The sequence below is a fragment of the Drosophila biarmipes genome, chromosome X (assembly GCF_025231255.1).
Source record: "Drosophila biarmipes strain raj3 chromosome X, RU_DBia_V1.1, whole genome shotgun sequence".
Lineage (NCBI taxonomy): Eukaryota > Metazoa > Arthropoda > Insecta > Diptera > Drosophilidae > Drosophila > Drosophila biarmipes.
The window spans coordinates 6,279,978-6,297,105 of record NC_066611.1 but is presented as its reverse complement, the minus strand read 5'-3'; the positions used below and the strand labels follow the sequence as shown (position 1 = coordinate 6,297,105).

Below are 17,128 nucleotides of genomic sequence, written 5' to 3'. Positions count from 1 at the left end.
AAAATTATGGTTATGAATATGGGCTTTGACCAAGAGTGGGGAGTGATGTATACCAAAGCGCTACCATTTCGAGATGTACTTTTTATAGTTCAGGCATTTTAAACAAGATTGGAAAGTTATTTACCGGGTAGATTTATAGGATTCATTGGACAACCTACTTTAAAAGTTGTTAGCATTCACAATCTTTTCCTGCCTTCAACCCAAATGAAAAGTAATAAACAAATAAAGGAATTATTTATAAATCAACCCCGGCAAGATACGACTTCAACGATTGTGAAAGTATTTATGATATTGGGTCAGCCTTTATTGCCGCGAATTTGGGCCAAGGATCAGACAACAATTGGATGCTGTGATCAAAAAAGTTGGTGTGAGATCACAGAGCGACTGTAGCCCCAATCAACAACTTGTCGCCGAGTGGGCGGGGTGGTCATCGCCACCGCCCACAATGGCCATGATCGGCAATCAGCGGCACAACACCAAGGTGACATCACTGTGAACTCACTCACTCACTCACTCACTCACTCACTCACTAGCGCCTCACCCGTCTCTTTCTGCCCGCATATAGCCGTCTCTTTCGCAGCTGCCCTCGCCCGGGGGCATGTGCCGCATGTCGTGCGGTCTCGTTTCGCTACGTTTTTATTTCCATACCCAGTAATTGTAAGTTATGGGGTATACCAGAGTGGGTCAGGTGCATATGGGCGTACAAATTTATAAACAATGGTGTGGTAAGACAGAACAAGGGTTTCGAAATCTTTTGAGGAAGGTGTCAAAAAGTATGCAATAAAACCTGAAAAGTTTGTTTTTATGAATGAATCCGTAGAAGTTTCGGATATAAAAGTTATTTCTGCATAATTTTGGCTGGACTTCTAAACAAAATTGGTAACTAGGGTTCTGAAATCACTTATCAAGGTGCCAAAAAGTATGCAATAAAATCAGAAACTTTGTTTTGATTTTGAAATAATTCCCCATTAAAAACCAAATTAGTTTATTTAGGTATCTCGGTGTCGGTTAAGATGCATATTCTCTTCGAGAGATGCTGTTTGGTTTGCAGTGCTTCGATTGCGACATGATCATCGACACGATCTACGAAATTGCCAGCGCTATTGAACTCAAATATGGCCTGGGCACCCGCACACAGATATATATCGCTATATATATAAAGTATATATGGGGATGGAAGGCATCCGGAGTTGGCCATGGGCCTAGCCGATTCGGCATCTGCATCTGCATTCGGCTCGGGGGCCCCCAGATATTCCTCGGCATTCGCAATGGTAACGTCTGCATGTCGACCATGTCAAACGTGTTGACTTCTGACTTCAGCTGTTGTTTTGCCTTTTTACTCCATTGCTCCCACAACAACAAGGAAAAGAACAGGAGGAACCGACGGCGTCTGCAAAAGTGCAGTTTAATGTCTCAAAAATTTATCGTTGGCGTTTTGGTATGCACTCTGCTCCAAACATGGGCAATAAACCACATAAACAAAAAAAAAAGAACAAGAAAATCGGCCAAAAACAAAAGACCAAATACAGACAGAGAGCTCAAAACTACTAAAACCAAGCGAGAAGAAAGCCCAAACAAAGCCAACGAAAATCGTTCAAAATATGTTAAGCTCCGAGGAAATAAGCCGGGAACACGACAAAACAATTTGGCTTCAAAGAATGGAAACGGTTGACATGCCTAAAAAATGAGCCGGGCCAAAGGTGACTTCGAGGCACTTAGGGTTATGAAATTGATTACGATTGTTATTTGTCTTTAGTTACCTCATAGCTTAGTAAAATATTATTAAAATGCATTTAAATTAACATTTAATTTCATTCAAAACATTCGAAACAATTCTCTTATAAAAGAGTTCAAAAGTATGCAATGATTTTTTGAACTAAAAATATTAATGCATACTTCTAGACACCGTGAACCCCATTAAAATACTAAAAATCACGTAAGTAAGAATGACTAACAGTAAATTTTAAAGCCACCTGATGATATAATTCCTTTAAGCCCACGGCAATAACCAACAGACTGATGTAATGCGGATTGATGAGGTGGCCCAGTAATTCTGTAGGGCACTTGGCGCAGCCAAAACCAATCGATGGATAACCTGCTCCCCCCAACCGGATCCGGTTAATGGGCATTTGAAGGCCAGTCCCAGTCCCAGACCCAGATCCAGGTTCCCATTTCACGCTTCCAGCTCGGCGGAAGTGACCTGACCTGGCCACAACAACAACGAAAAGGAGGAAGACATACGAGAGTAGGACGCACTGGCCATCAATGTTAACGGCTCTTGGTGCGCCAGGGCCAAAATCAAATGGGCCAAATCAAAGTTAATTGAGAACTAAAGTGAAAATCAAATGTTTATGGTGGGTGGGCGGTCAACAAGCGGGCAACAAAAGAAGCCAACGCCAACGCAATTAACAAAAGTTGCGAGACATGGCGCACCTTAAAGACTCCGCGCTGCCAAAGCAGAAAAGCATGCAAGCACTGTGGCAGCAAAGCGCAAAGCACACTTGCACAAAGAAAAATTTGTCATCATACGACACAATATATAAAAGGCAATGATTTCTTAAAAATCTTTATAAAAGGGGTATTGTTATGGTTTAAATAAAATGAGCAAAATATAAAACAAAAAAAATGTATAAATTTAGAATTTTTTTTTAAATATCTGTTACAAAAATTAATTTATAATTTTATTTCTGTAGTAGCAATGCAATTCGTGTATTTTAAAAGGCACAAATAAATTTATTTAACCAAAAGAAAAATATATTTTTTAATAAATTCACAAAATACCTTGATGATTTCTCTCTGTGCATGGCACTGTATGTGAGCATTGGTATCTTATTATAGTTTTCTATCTGCCTCGGTTTTCTTTTGTGGTTTACTTGACGCAATCCGCCGGTGAACCGCAATGATGACAAAATCATAGAAATCGAAAACCAAACCAAAGCCCAAACACAAATCCAAATCCCAAAGCCCATTGAGAACACAGTCTTTCCAAACACCCACTGACATCTAACGGTAAGACACAGTGAATACCCAGAGACAGCCATAAAAAAGGCAATTTTCCTCACAGATTTTCTTGGCATATGATGGAAAAGGTGTCGGTTACACGGCGAGGTGGGCGAATGCCATTAGTTCCCTTGCACTTTCAATGCAATTTGACATTTTAACGAGCGGATGATGATGCCATCATCGATGAACTATAAAATCGGAACGGCTAGTAGGTCGTCTTGGGGTCCGGGGAAAATGAAAGTATCTCAGTGTTTGGTCCTCACCTTGTGGGCCCCATAAAACAGGGTTCTAAAGGGCTGCGTACTTTCTAAAGCTCACTAAAAGGCAACCATTAAAACCTTAACCAAAACCAAAAATGAAAGTAAAGCTTGCTTTCTTATAGCCATGATCTAGTTAGTTTCAAGGTAAAAATGATTTCCTTTTGTAATTAAATTGGAATTCCCTTATTTCTTGTATAAAATATTCTTATTTCTTAACTTAAAACTTACCACAACCAAGTCACTGTCCCGGCCAGTGGCCACCGTAGCGCCCAACCACTGGTAGGATTTCCTGTCCACGACCTCCTTGTCCACATTCCGATTGTTGCCTGGTTTAAATAAAAGAAACACATTATTAACTCTGCAAATAAACAACCTACATCTTTATTTCGCAAATCAAAACTGAGATGGCAGATAATAAAACTAATTTCCAAATATACACCGAAAGCGGTTTAAAATTAAGATGTGGGGATGGCGAAGGCAAAGACGAAGAAATAATTCAGAGAAAATGTGGACGGAAATGAACAATTTAGTGAAATTAATATGTATTATGTGTTTTTTGAGGGGGAGAAAGGCAAACTAATTAAGCCACACCGAGAACACAAGACACTTGAGCACAACGTGGACAACGATGACGGCCACTTCCTTCTGTCGGTGATTTATGGCATGATTTCAGGGGTGCAGTGAGGTGCTTTAGGATTTTTGCAATAGGGGTGTGCGGACTGTACAAATTTCGGGCGGGCGCCTAATGAGGGATCAGGGGCCCAAGGCTGATGGTAATCAAAGGTGATGGATGATGGGAAACGGTGGAAAATAAGGGAAACTACAATTGAACGGTAGGTAAGCATGAGGTCGAAAAAAGGATCTTTGATGTATCATATTATTGCTCCTTATAGAGCTGAATCACCAGTAAATATTCAAATAATAACCATTAATCACTGCGTATGGAGGCAAAACGGATTTCCTTCCGCTGTATTTATGAATATGTGGTCATGAAGACCGAGATAAAGGTGACTAAGATCTAACAACTAATGGATGGGTGAATCACGGGGCTGAAACACTTAAGTAGATGACCAAACCCAACGAACCTGCGAGCTGAATGAAGCACCTGTTACCTCCTTTTTGTGTTATTTGTTATGTTTTTTTAGCCACATTAAGCATGAGTTTGAGCAGAGATTTATATATTATTTTAGCGGCATTGAAGGGGGGCTGGGGATCAGCGTATATTTATGGGACACACCCCCCGTGAGCTGTGCGGTTCGCCAACATCCATTATCGAGTCTGCCGCCTGATGGGGCACGTGTCAATAACTTTTACCCGAGGTGTATTCCTTTTTTCCCCTCGTCTGGCGTTGCAAAATCAAATTGCAAATTTATGGCAGACAAACGCAGAGTGCAGGGCCGTCGGTTAATGGGAAAAATATGCAAAAACTTTGCAGCCACAGGAGGAAGTGCACTGGGGAGGTTGGCTGAGTAAGTTTATCATTTCCGTTTTATGCCCAGGATGTTGCCGGCAATTGTCTAAAAATATATTATTGCACTTTTGCATTTTTCGCATGTGTTTTCTTCTGTTTTTGTTCTCTGTCTCTGTTTTTTGCCACTGCACATTGCGCATTCCGCGCATTTTGCATACTAAAAGGTTGCGCATGCGCGTAGGCCATAAATAAACTAATTGCGATTTGTGCTTCCCTGGCGCCAGTTTCTGGCGGGGATTGGCGCCGAGTGCGCCGCTAGAGAGCTCCCAACTTCTCACGAGGAGCCCACAGACACAGACTCGACAAGGGTACCCGAATTAAGTGTTATTTTTTGTGGATTTTTGTTTTTCTTTCGCCTCGATTAACTTACCTTTGGAGTCGAATGGCACCAATTTGCAGTCGTCATCGTTCAGGCTGCATTTGAAAACACCGCCGGCCTCCGACACGCCCTGCTGGTAATGGGATGTATCGAATTTGGGGGCTCCAACGATCAAACTGACACTGAAAGGGGAAAAAAAGGATCAAAATTGGTTAGAGATGTGGCTTAAATTATGATAATTACCTAGCATGATCGATATAAAAGCCATCGATTTTAAGTGAATTAAATTGGAATGTAATGTTTATAAAAAGCCTCAAAAAATGCTAACGAATATATTATATTTAAATATATTTTCTTTTATAAAAGATTTAGATTTCGGTCGGAAGTAAAAATTAATTTGTTATCGATGTTATAGATGTTGAATAGCCTCAACATTGAAACTGTTATCGATCTTGTAGATGTTGAACACCCATAATATTGATGCAAGTGCTTGTCTTAATTAGAAACTGAGCAATTTGTTTAATCATCTTCTTCAGAGCTCACCCCTGCCCAAGGTCTTTTATGATCCATCAATGTGTTCCTCCTTTAACACTTTAAATTGAATTCTTGAAATGCCCCTGGCTAAGCCGATAAAACCTCCCTATTTGCCTTTTGGCAACCCTCTTCTTAGGGCCCGCACCCTCGATCCGTTCCTCCCCCGTGACTCCGATTTCCCGGGAGTCAGTGGCTCTGGTATTTCTGGTGGTTCTAGTGGTTCCCCATGCGATCTGCTCCAGGGCCGGCAGTTCATCATGGCACACACATTGACAGCTGTCATTAGCTTCGAATGCGGAAGTGCGGCGAGCAGAAAAGAAAAGGGTGCCCAGCCAGCCGCTGGTCGTCGGCTTTACTTTAACCCTAGGGTGCACTAAATGGGCCTTCATAAAAATTGAAAATAATAAAACGGAAAGTGAATGTGTGCACAGCAAAAATTAAGCCATCAGGTTGGCTTTCAATTGCATACAAAAAATATTTAAAATATTAAATTTTTCCGCCTTAAAAAATCAGTTTTTTGGATGACAAAATAAAATTAAAAGGCGAAATTAAAAATGTTATACCTCGTCAGACTCGTAGTTTAATTTTCAATCCAATGGCATTCACACTAAAAAATGTTTAATTTTGGCAATTTTTCACATAATGGAAAAATTTCAAAAAATGCGAAAATGGGTCAAAAAATAAATGTTCCTTAAAGTGATGGGAATCGTTAGCAATGGAAGCCAGCTGTTGGTCTTTTGGCTATGCGACTTAATTTGGCTAAACTACGCTTAAATAACCAAATTCGGAGTTAGAAAAAATCATAAAATTTTTTTTCAAATTTGCAAATATATATATTCCTTATTTTTCTCTGTGCAGACCAACTTCTGCGGATGCTACACGAGGCACGCCGCAAACGGTCCAAATCAAACACTTGAGAGTTGATTAAACAACCCCATCCCTGACCTGCCCCGCCCCTGCGCCACCCCCTTATTGGCCGACCTGCTCGGCCCACATGCAACAATTTGACGCTAAAGCAAAAATTGCACAGATGCGTGAAACTTGAGAGGGAGCGACCCAAAGAAGATGGAACTTCCTATGAATGAACGAGCCGTGCACTGGGCGAAAAGTCCGCAGCAGAAACTTATTTGCAACATTTTTACAGGCTTTTGGAACTAGTCTGGCAAAGGTAGCAGTATCTCATTCTGACTCATTCATCTTCTTTATTCATTAATTAAGATACAGATACTTAAGATACTGAAAAGGCCATTAATTGTAATTCGATTGTAATTATTTTAGTATTGCCTTAAATTTTATTTCATCTGATTTTGCTTTGATATTTAAGAATGTAATATATTTTAATGATAAATCCATTAAATCTATCTATTCAACTTTTTTTTAAATTGATTTTTACAATATTACATAATTATTTCTCCCACTGCACCTCAATAATGGGAGGGTTCGAACGACTGAATGAAGCGGGTCTTTGGAAGTTGGCAAGCTGTTGTTTTGGCATTTGCAACGTATTTAAAAAAGATTTAAATTACACAAATAGGCAGCTGCACTTTTTTACTGGGCGAGGCAAGTACGTTGGGTTTTTACTACTACTAAAAAAAAGCTCTATTTAGTGCCCTGGCTAGACTTTTCTCTCTCAACCCCAAGTCGAGTATCTTTGTATCTTTGTAGCTTGTAAGCGAGTGCTGTTCTCAGTGCTGACATCATTGGCATTCATCGATCGGCGTCGATTCGATCATTCTCTCGCTCCCCCTTGAAAATAATTAATATTAATTTATGGACAGACAGCAGAAGTGACACAAAACTCAAACAGGTTCCCCCGGCCGCCACGTCCAATCTCCGTTTGAGGGGGCGCCTGGCCGAACGCATTTGCATCTCATTTAAATGAATCAATGAATAACCAAAATTCTCAATAAGAAACCTTTCTCCACCCGATGATTAATGCATATTGGTTTATTTGCCTCATTTCAATTGATCTCCCAGTATGGCACAACCACAAATTCTCTAGAGTAAATAAATAAATATTTTTGAACGAAATCTAGTTATTGACCCATATTCATTGGTTATTTTTATATGTTATAATAGACACTATTAATGGTTATTCCCCCGATTTTATGATATCATATGCTGCCAGTCAGGCGTTGTGGCTTACGTAATTCAATTTTGTTTTTTAATTCCCAAATTGTAGAGCACGCGTCAGCCCGGAATGCGACGACATTGTTCTGGTGGCCAGTGGACCTTAGCAAGATCAAAACCCCCGACCAGCCTCAAAATCGATCGAAATCAAAGCGAGTCAATTGAAAAGGGAAAAAAACAGAAATAGAAAAATGAAAACACGGCACCAGGCGCCGAACCAACAAAGGCGATTGTTCGATTTTTAATTTCGATGCAGTTCAATGTCTCAATTGGTGGAAAGGCTAGATCCAAAACCAATTTTCCGCACACATGTCTTGAACACAAAATTCAGGGAAGAAAGGAGGGACAACACGATACAATACAATACAATAAAATAAAATAAAAACCTTCTGTTGCTTCGCGCCTTGAATGCCAAATTGAGATGGCCCGGCGCGGGCCCGGCGAAGACCCGTCTTCAATTACATACCTTCGACGTCGCGTGCAGCAGCCGCAATAAAAATAATGTTTTAAAAATAACATTTTCGAAAATTGCCGCCTCTCCCGAGCCCCCGACTTCCGAGTCATCCGCCGAACACATGCTCGCAGGATGTGGCTGCCGCACGGGCATACACATGAGTGCGCACCAATGTCTGGGCAGATTCGCTGGCAGGGCCGTTTCTAGACCTTCTCCAGTTCACTCCTCGAGTGACGTGGGTGCGGGGCTCGTGTGAAGCTGCGCATGCTTCCTGCCACACATCCTCCTCGCCTCTTGAATGAATTGACTGCCCTACAGTCCCGCGGGAAAGTCAGCGGACCAGGGCCTAATATCCCCACAGACAGCTGCGGGAACGGCTATATTTAGGATCCTCTATGGTCATGAAATGGTTCAATTTGGCTGACCGTCAGTCTGCTCTAGATGCCAACAGCAACATTACTTATTGAAAATAAATGTGACAACTTCCACTTAGTTATTTTATAAAATGAAATAAAAAACATTAAAACATTTCAAACCTATTTTTAATATTAAGTAAAGGATCCTTATTCTTAAAAAAATACATTCCATATCAAAACAAGATATATTTTAACTTTAACAACATTTTTTCTATATTAAGGAAATCAGAAAATTGTTGAAAAAAATAGCAAAAAATATTTGTTGATCTAATGGAAACCTAAATGGACAACGTACCCTCAATGTAACAGCAATTTTATCATTTAAAATACTTAAATATTTCATAAAATGAAAGAAAAATTATTTTTAATATTGTTGAATACAAAAGGTAAACGGATTCTTACTCTTAAAAAAAATACCATGGCGTAAGAAAATATATTTTTAGCTAAGCAAATAATGTTTTACATTAGGAAACTTTTTTTTTGCTTTGTTTTTTCAAAAAAAAAAAAAAAAAAAAACAATTATAATACCCAATGAATTTCCCAATTTAAAGGTCTTGCACTTTTCAAGTCTTTCCCTTGGTCTTTCAACTCTGAACCCAACTTCCGCTGATCGAGACTGACTTTTGGGGGACACTGTGGCCAGCCACCTTTGAGTAATGCACATTGTGGATAAAAGAGAACCCATTTCGTTTCGGAAAACAGCCAACTCACTTGCGGAGTCAGGCCGCGTTAAGGAACCGAAACGATCGGCTCGGCGAGCTGCGACATGAGGGTGTGAGGTTCGAGGCCGAGGATTCGGGGAAAATTGGAAAAAGTGGGCTGCGGCGAGGGCGTGTCGGCGCTAAACATGTGTGCGCCCCCCGGAGGCAGGGGAAAAGTGGGAAAACTGAAACCCTTGCACACGTGACAGGCCCCGGCGTTTGTTTTGTCCATTGAGCGATTTAGTATTTACCATCTACCATTTATCAGCTTTCCATTTTCAATTTTCCATTTCCATTTCCACGTACCTAAGTGCGTGTGTGCGCCCGTGCGGTTTCCCAGCACCTTTTTTACACATTGACACTTCCGTTTTTCCCCGAGGGCCCCGTATGGCCAGCTGATCGGCGATCACCATTCAAAGATCTCCGATCTGCGATGGGTATCTACTTCAGCACTCGAGGCCTGCAATCAAGCGGCAATTAAGGGGCTTCGACCAAAACAAACGAAAATGCCAAAGTAAAAACGTACAGAGAGAAAAATATAATCACTGAAAGACTTTCTTAACCACCAAAACGTTAAAAAAATATTTTCGAAAATTTTAATTAATCCCATTGAACCCAAGAATCATAATATATCAACTATGGTAATACATCAAACATACTCTTCTTGCAAAAATGTTGTTAACTTGGTTAATTGACTGGGGATACAAAATAGACCCTTAAAGATAAGTCTTAATATTAAGAAAATGTATATAATATTTTTATAAACCCTTAAATAACTCAATGAAGTCTAAAGACGTGGAATATATAAAATTTAATATTTAGAAACTTTCCCATTTTGTAAAAATATTTTATTTTAGAAGCTAGTAACCGCTTAGAAAAAACTCACAAAGGCTATTTTTAATTTTTTAACAAATAAAATATTAAGTTTGAGCATTTTAAACTAGTTCTCTGAATCCTAAAAACTTTAAATATATGAAATATATCCATTCGCTTTTTATAATTATACAAAAGATATTTTTATTTTACTTTAAAAGCTACTAAATTGTGTTGTAATTGTATTATGCTGTAAGAAAATGGAAATATTTTTCTCGGTGCACGCACGACATAAATATTTGAAATCAATTACAGTTCTCATTGCCCGCCGCCGTTTTTGCCATTTCATAACCACAACAAAAAGGCCGAGAGACAAGCGATCGATACGATCTCAGCTGCAGCTGACAGTAGTTTATTTGAGTTTATGCAATAGATAGATTGCCCAGACCCACTTACTGGCCTGCCGAGGGAGGACTGAATAGACTCCGAGACGAGAGACGAGAGACGCAATGGAGACCAGACCCTAAATGAACTCCTCAAGTGATCTGCCGTCGATGTTGGTGGGCTACCGGAGAAGTGGCTAAAAATAGTCCAGGGGTGACTTTAGAGATGCTATCTTCAAGATTCGATTACTAAATGTCTGTGGAATAAGGTTGCACAAATATTTGATTCAGTTAAGTTAATAACTTGTCCGAAAAAATCTTAAAAAAGTCACAAACTGAATTGAATTTAGTTTTTTTATAAAACAATTCCATATATTGGCAACGGGCGGTCTTACCTACTATAAAAATATTTAACAGATAAGCTTTGCAATTTATTTATAATATATATTAGGTACATTTTAATTTATAATCTTCTGTCTATTTATAACTCCGAAAAACTATTAAAAGACTAAAGCTGAAACAGTCACTTATCTGTGAATAATAAATTCTTTGAACTATAAAATATTTGTAAAACACTTGTCATATAAATATTTAACAGATAGCGTTTATAAAGATTTTCAGACAAAACTTTTTGAATAAGACATTACAAAACAAAATCTCAATAAAAACATATATTAGACAGAAAAACCATTTAAAAGATTACAGCTTGGCCGATTACTAATCTTAACAAGACAGACAGTTCTATGTTTAATATGTATTTAATCAATAATAAATTCCTTCAACTATTAAATAAGTATAGAACCTATAAAGTATATATATAAAACAAATGAAACAGTGCAATAAAGGGAAATTCTGGTAAAAAAAATCAAGAGTTCACAAGGAAATAGCAGCACAATTTCGGACTAAAACATTAGAGTATCACTTTTTGAATTTAAAAAAATTTATAGAAATTATAAAAATATTTTAGAAATATTTTAGTCAAGGGAAATATAGCAGCTACAACTAGAGATCAGTATAAAAAGATGAAATGACCATTCTTTAAATTCTAAAATATGTATGGAATTTATGGTAATATTTAGGATTATACTACTTTTTAGAATTATTTTAGTTAAGGAAAACACAGCGGCTACACCTAGAGCTCATTACTTGGAAAATGTGCTATGTTCTCCACGATTTCACCTCGCATTCAGGCTGGGCGGCTGAGCCAGATGGAACATTAAAGGATCCCCAAAGCAGGCAAGGCACGAGGAACGGGGTCAGGCTAATGAGTTGGCCCGGCCATTATCCGTCTATAAGGAAACTTGCGGCCAGTGGTCGACTCTCGTTCTGGATAACGGACGAAACGACTTTATTTGGCCAATTGGGTGAAGCGCGACAACAACCTTGCCGCTGGCCAGCACACTCATAGATCTCAGAACACTTGACCGTAAATAGAACGCGCATAGAAAACGGTGTCGCACCGCGAGATACTGTGCTGCACGTACATTTAAAGAGATACAGCAGCAGAAACAGATACAGATACTGTTGGCATCCACGAGATACAGGTATGAAGTGCCTGCGCAGATACGGATACAGTGTATTAATTGCCGACGAAGCGACGATTCTGCCGTTCTCAGGGCAAACCACATATTGGCCAACGACGTTGCCTTATAAACAATAACCACAACGTGTTACTTACTTAGCCACCTTGTGTTTACCACTTTCATCACTTCGTTGTCTTGTGTCGCTTTTGTCTTCTGAGTTTAGCACACAATTATCTCATGGGTCCGCAGAATGGAGCCGGGTAATTTTAAGCTTTTAACGTAGGGGCAGAGCCCCTGGCCATGGAGCCCAAAAGCAATGCCCTTCGGCAGTGGGTAGCACTCTATTCGGAGAGCCAAGATCGTAGTTATAAGATTGGCGACTCTTCGGAACGGACTCCCTGAGGCGGTGGTTACCACAAAACCAACCTAATTAATATATAAAAAGTGCTTTCTTTTAAACAGATTTAGTTTTTTAAAGTTGTCATACAAGCAATCAATTTATACCTTTTAAAGATGCAGCACGTGTTAAAAACTTTGAGATACTTTTCAGAGATACTTTCCGAAGAGCATTCAGAGTTGAGCCAACGATTTATTTTTTTTATGGGATATCGTACCCTAAAAATGTATATAATACATATAAAAAGTGTTTTCTTTTTAATAGATTTTGTTTCAGAAAGTTGTCATAGTCAACCTAAAGATCTTTTTCTCTTAACTCTCTACAAGCATTCAATATATATATATATTCTTTAAAGATGCAGCACGTCCTAAACACTTGGAGATTCTTTTCAGATATACTTTACAGAGATACTTTTCACAGATACTTTTCTTAGAGCATTCAGAGTTCAGGCAGCGCGGGTCAAAAGTCGCTTGGTGCTAACTTATTGTTCTATTTTCCCTATCTACGTATCTGTATCTTCGGTTGTCGCCTCTTCTGGGGCAGGGTCTAACCAAATTCCGTGTGTGTTTGCGTCTGTTTATTGAATTGTAAACATTTTTAACGCTGCATTTAAATAATTTTCGTTGCTCTTAAGTGCACTTAGCGCTGGGCATCTAGTTTTTTTTTTGCTTTTGTATTGTTTTTTGTATCTTCAGCCCGGCGTGTGTTGTGTGTATATGGATTATAGAGACTTATGGCGAGGAAAGAAGTGCAAACGGCTAAAAAGGCCATTCACACACGTAGCCAGATGCTGTTGCCCCGATAGCCTGTGGCCTGGTCGCCACTCTTTCACCCAGCCACTCTCTCTATCGAGGGTACGTATCTTCGGTTCTCTAGCGACTTCGTCTCGGGCACCCGGTCCTCGAACGCTCCCTGGAAGACCCCAAAAGCAGCTCCTCTTCTATGCGGATTGTCCGAAGAGCTAACGTGCGAAAAGTCTAAGGAGACTGGCGCGGAACCCCACTCTACACGGAAATTATAGCCCACTTATCTTTGAATATTTAAAATATATATATATATAATAATAATAATCTACTTAACTCACCATTTTCATGGAAAGAAAAATAAGAATACGAAATACTTTCATAACAACAATGATTTTCGATTTTAAAAATCAAATTTTTTTAGAATTTTAGTTTTTGTAAAATAGGAAATTGTAAAATGTATTTATATTTATATTTTGAAACTGTCTACATCGAATAATATCGCCCCGAATATTTAGAATAACAATAATCTATTTAATTCACTGTATTCATGGAAAGGAAATTAAAAATTCTTTATTATTTTACAACAACAACGACTTTAATTTAAAACATTAAATTTTTAACAGGGGTTAAAACAAAATTTTAAATATATATTCAATATATTATAAATCTGTCTACATCGAAAATGAAAATAAAATATATAAAATTTTAAGTTTTAATTTTAAAGTTTAAAAGTATATACTATATATAGGTTTTAAAATGCCTTTTAGAATCTAAAGATTTACTTTAAATATTAATACGCTTTTAATAAAATAAGTCATTTACTGTAAGCAAAAAATGTATAAATCTCCCACATATTTTGAAATTTATTTCAAAGCCCTTCCTATGCAAATTTACTTTTCTCCCAGTGCAGAGCTGGGACCATGCGATTAACACGGTCCATCAAGCTGAACTTTGTGGGTTCAGAAAGGCTATCGCGCCAATCGAACGGCTCACATGAATAGCTGGAGAGTTATTGGGTGAATTGTATGGGCGGGAAATATGTTTTCGCCATTTGTCAAGGGGTCAGGCTCTCGGGAAGACCCCAAATAAACTTTCCGCTCGAAAGGCGCGGAGTCAAGAGTGTCCCAGATAGATTTAGATGGCACTGGGATGCCGTGGGGACACCCTGCGCCACACTCGTAAATTTATCAATGGATCTCCTCCGACTGCGGATGCTATCTGGGGGCGATTGAAACTAATGGGCGTTTAGCATTCTGGATGCATATTTTCACGCTCGTCGAGATAGGAGAAGTCGTTGCGTGCTGGGATGCAGATAGCGGGAATCTCTGCCCACAGATTAACATGTCACTGGATTATCTCCACCAACGACCGGCTGCGAAAAAAAGAATAATCTAGTGGTCCGTCAAGACCAAAGTTTTGCCAATTGATAGCACTTACAGTTGATGGAATCTTGAAGCCCTAAAAGAGCTATTTAATATTTTCTGGGAGAAAATACATTTTATTATTCCTTTAAATCCTATAAAAAATATTAAATAATTTTGCGATTAATGAGTAATATTTTTTCAAGGCAAATACATTTGCTTCTCATTTGAATTCTATAACAAATAATACAAATTGCTTTCCTTTTTTTTAACGAAATCTTTGTTTGCCTAGCGCCTAAGAAACTCATTCGTTTTTAGGCATGATGCAGCAATTACAACATTTTTCAAAGGAGATACATTTTTTATACATTTTAATTCTAAAAAAAATAAAATAATCATTTTTGAAATATTTTTAAAAATACAGTCCCAGTTTGCAAAATGCCCGAGCAACTCATTCGATTTCTCTAGACTTTTAATAAAATATTACGACGTGAATCACTTCTGTAAAAGGAAATGAAAGCGTAAAAGCCCAGAAATATTAAGACATTTAATGAATTCTTTTATCTCTCGGAAACGACGTATTTCCGATTTTAACACTGCACTGTGCTCTCTTTTTTCGTTTCCACCATATCGTAAAATGATTTTGGGAACTATGAAATTATCATAAAAGAGCTCTAATTGCAGAGAGAACAAAAGTTGGCTCTAGTTCCCATATTTAAAAACAATAAGAAAATAATAATTAATGGTACATTTATGATCTCATTTTAAAAATGCAACAGCTCCTAAGCAAGTTCTTAAAATGCTATTTATCATAATGTAAGTGCACCAGCATCTTTTAAGTATTTTAGTGAGGAAGAAGAAAAGAGTATCCGATAGCAGCTCTCTTCCGATAATATGCCTACAGACTGCATAAAATATAAAGCGTGCTTAACTCTCGTACGATTTACTTATCTTATGTGAGGCATGAGTTTAAAGCCCATTGCTACAAATGGAGATAGTCCGGAGAAAAGAAATGTCAAGAGGGTCGTTTAGAGATAGAGGCAAATAAATGACCCTATTCGGATGTTGTAATGCACGTAGCATGATTAAGGGATCATAAGATCTATGTAACCTTAGTCATTAAGTGTTGCTAGATATAATAGTTTGGGATCTGCTTGTATAATATTAAAAGGTAATGATATAAATTGAATTTTGCATCATGATTTTGGGATCACAAGATCTATGTAAACTATGTTCATTAAGTGTTACTAGACATAAAACTTTAGGATCCGAATATACTACATTAAGTGGAATTGAAATAAACCAAATTTTGCATCAAGGTTTAGAGATCACAAGATCTATGTAAACTATACTCCTCAAGCGTTGTTAGATATAATAGCTTGGGATCTGCATGTATTCTATTAAAAGGTAATGATATAGACCGAATTTTGAATTATAATTTAGGGATCAGAAGATAATAGTTTGGGATCTGAATATACTTCATCGAGTGCTTATGATATAGACCGAATATTGCATCCTGATTTAGGGATCCCAAGATCTGTGTAAACTATAGTAGCCAAGTGTTGCTAGACATAATAGTTTGGGATCTGCATGTATTCTGCTAAGTGCTAATGATATAGATTGAATTTTGATGACTTACTTGTTCTGATTGCCGTAGAATACACTCCGAGCCTTGTGCATCGCAATGCTGAAGCCGAACATCGAGTTGGGGGACTGTCGGAATCGCACGTAGCTGGGCAGGTCGATGTTATATCCTTGGGTGGACATGGCGATGGTGATCAGGATCAGGATCGTTATCAGGGACTGACCCATCCATCTTCGGTGGAATAGGTTTCCACTCATCTTGCACTATTTTCTTCTTGCTTTCTATCGGAGCTTTCTTTTCTTTTCGTCGGTGAGTTCTTTTTGCTGAATTTTACACTCTTTCTAATCGATTTCGTTGGTCTGGCATCCAAGAAGTTGGCACTTTCACGCTTGCATCTTCACAGCTGTCGATCGAGATCGAGAATTATTATAACATATGGTCAAAAGAGACAAACACACACGCACACTCGCGGGCTTTTTTTATTTGTAGTCTAAAACCTTGGCCCGAAATGAGTTAAGATTCCAAAAGTAAAAAAAAACACAAAAAATAAAAGAGAGCATAAAACACGAAAGATACATAAAAGTACTATGGAACCCAGTGTTTTCCTCGACTCAGCAAATAGCGAGTGTCTCCACATCTTTATCACTCTATGGTCGTCTTGTCTGCGCTCTCGCTCAACACACTAAAAATCAAGATCTCTGGCCTTGGGGAATCGCGAGGTGGGCGGAGTGGTTCGGGCTGGCTGGGTATCTAATATCTAATCTCGGATGTCGGGGCAACTACGGGCACTCCAAATAGGTCTTTATTACACGGTTCAGTTTGGGTTTTCAATGCCAAAAACTGAATATACTACATTTCGAGTTTATTTGGTTAGGTATTTTATAGATTTTAAATTATATTTAATAATGTGAAGACTTCCATAAGTTATAAATTATATTTTCATTATTTTAGGTCTTCCAATAAGTATTAATTATATTTATTTATGTTCCATTTCATTATTTTTTATTGAAAATATTTGTTTATGTATTTATA

General features: G+C 38.3%; 1 protein-coding gene across 4 annotated transcripts in view; it reads right to left on the bottom strand.

Moving 5' to 3' along the window:
- Positions 1–17,128, bottom strand: part of LOC108024610 (integrin alpha-PS2) — a 36,917-nt gene that overhangs the window by 16,927 nt on the left and 2,862 nt on the right. For all 4 annotated transcript variants that reach the window (XM_050884881.1, XM_050884912.1, XM_050884898.1 and 1 more), the window contains exons 2-4: positions 16,151–16,499; positions 5,105–5,235; positions 3,492–3,589 (exon numbers count right to left, since the gene is read on the bottom strand). In XM_050884881.1, the coding sequence (XP_050740838.1) occupies positions 3,492–3,589; positions 5,105–5,235; positions 16,151–16,353 (432 nt within the window). In that variant the 5' untranslated portion in view covers positions 16,354–16,499. The remainder of the gene's footprint in view (positions 1–3,491; positions 3,590–5,104; positions 5,236–16,150; positions 16,500–17,128) is intronic.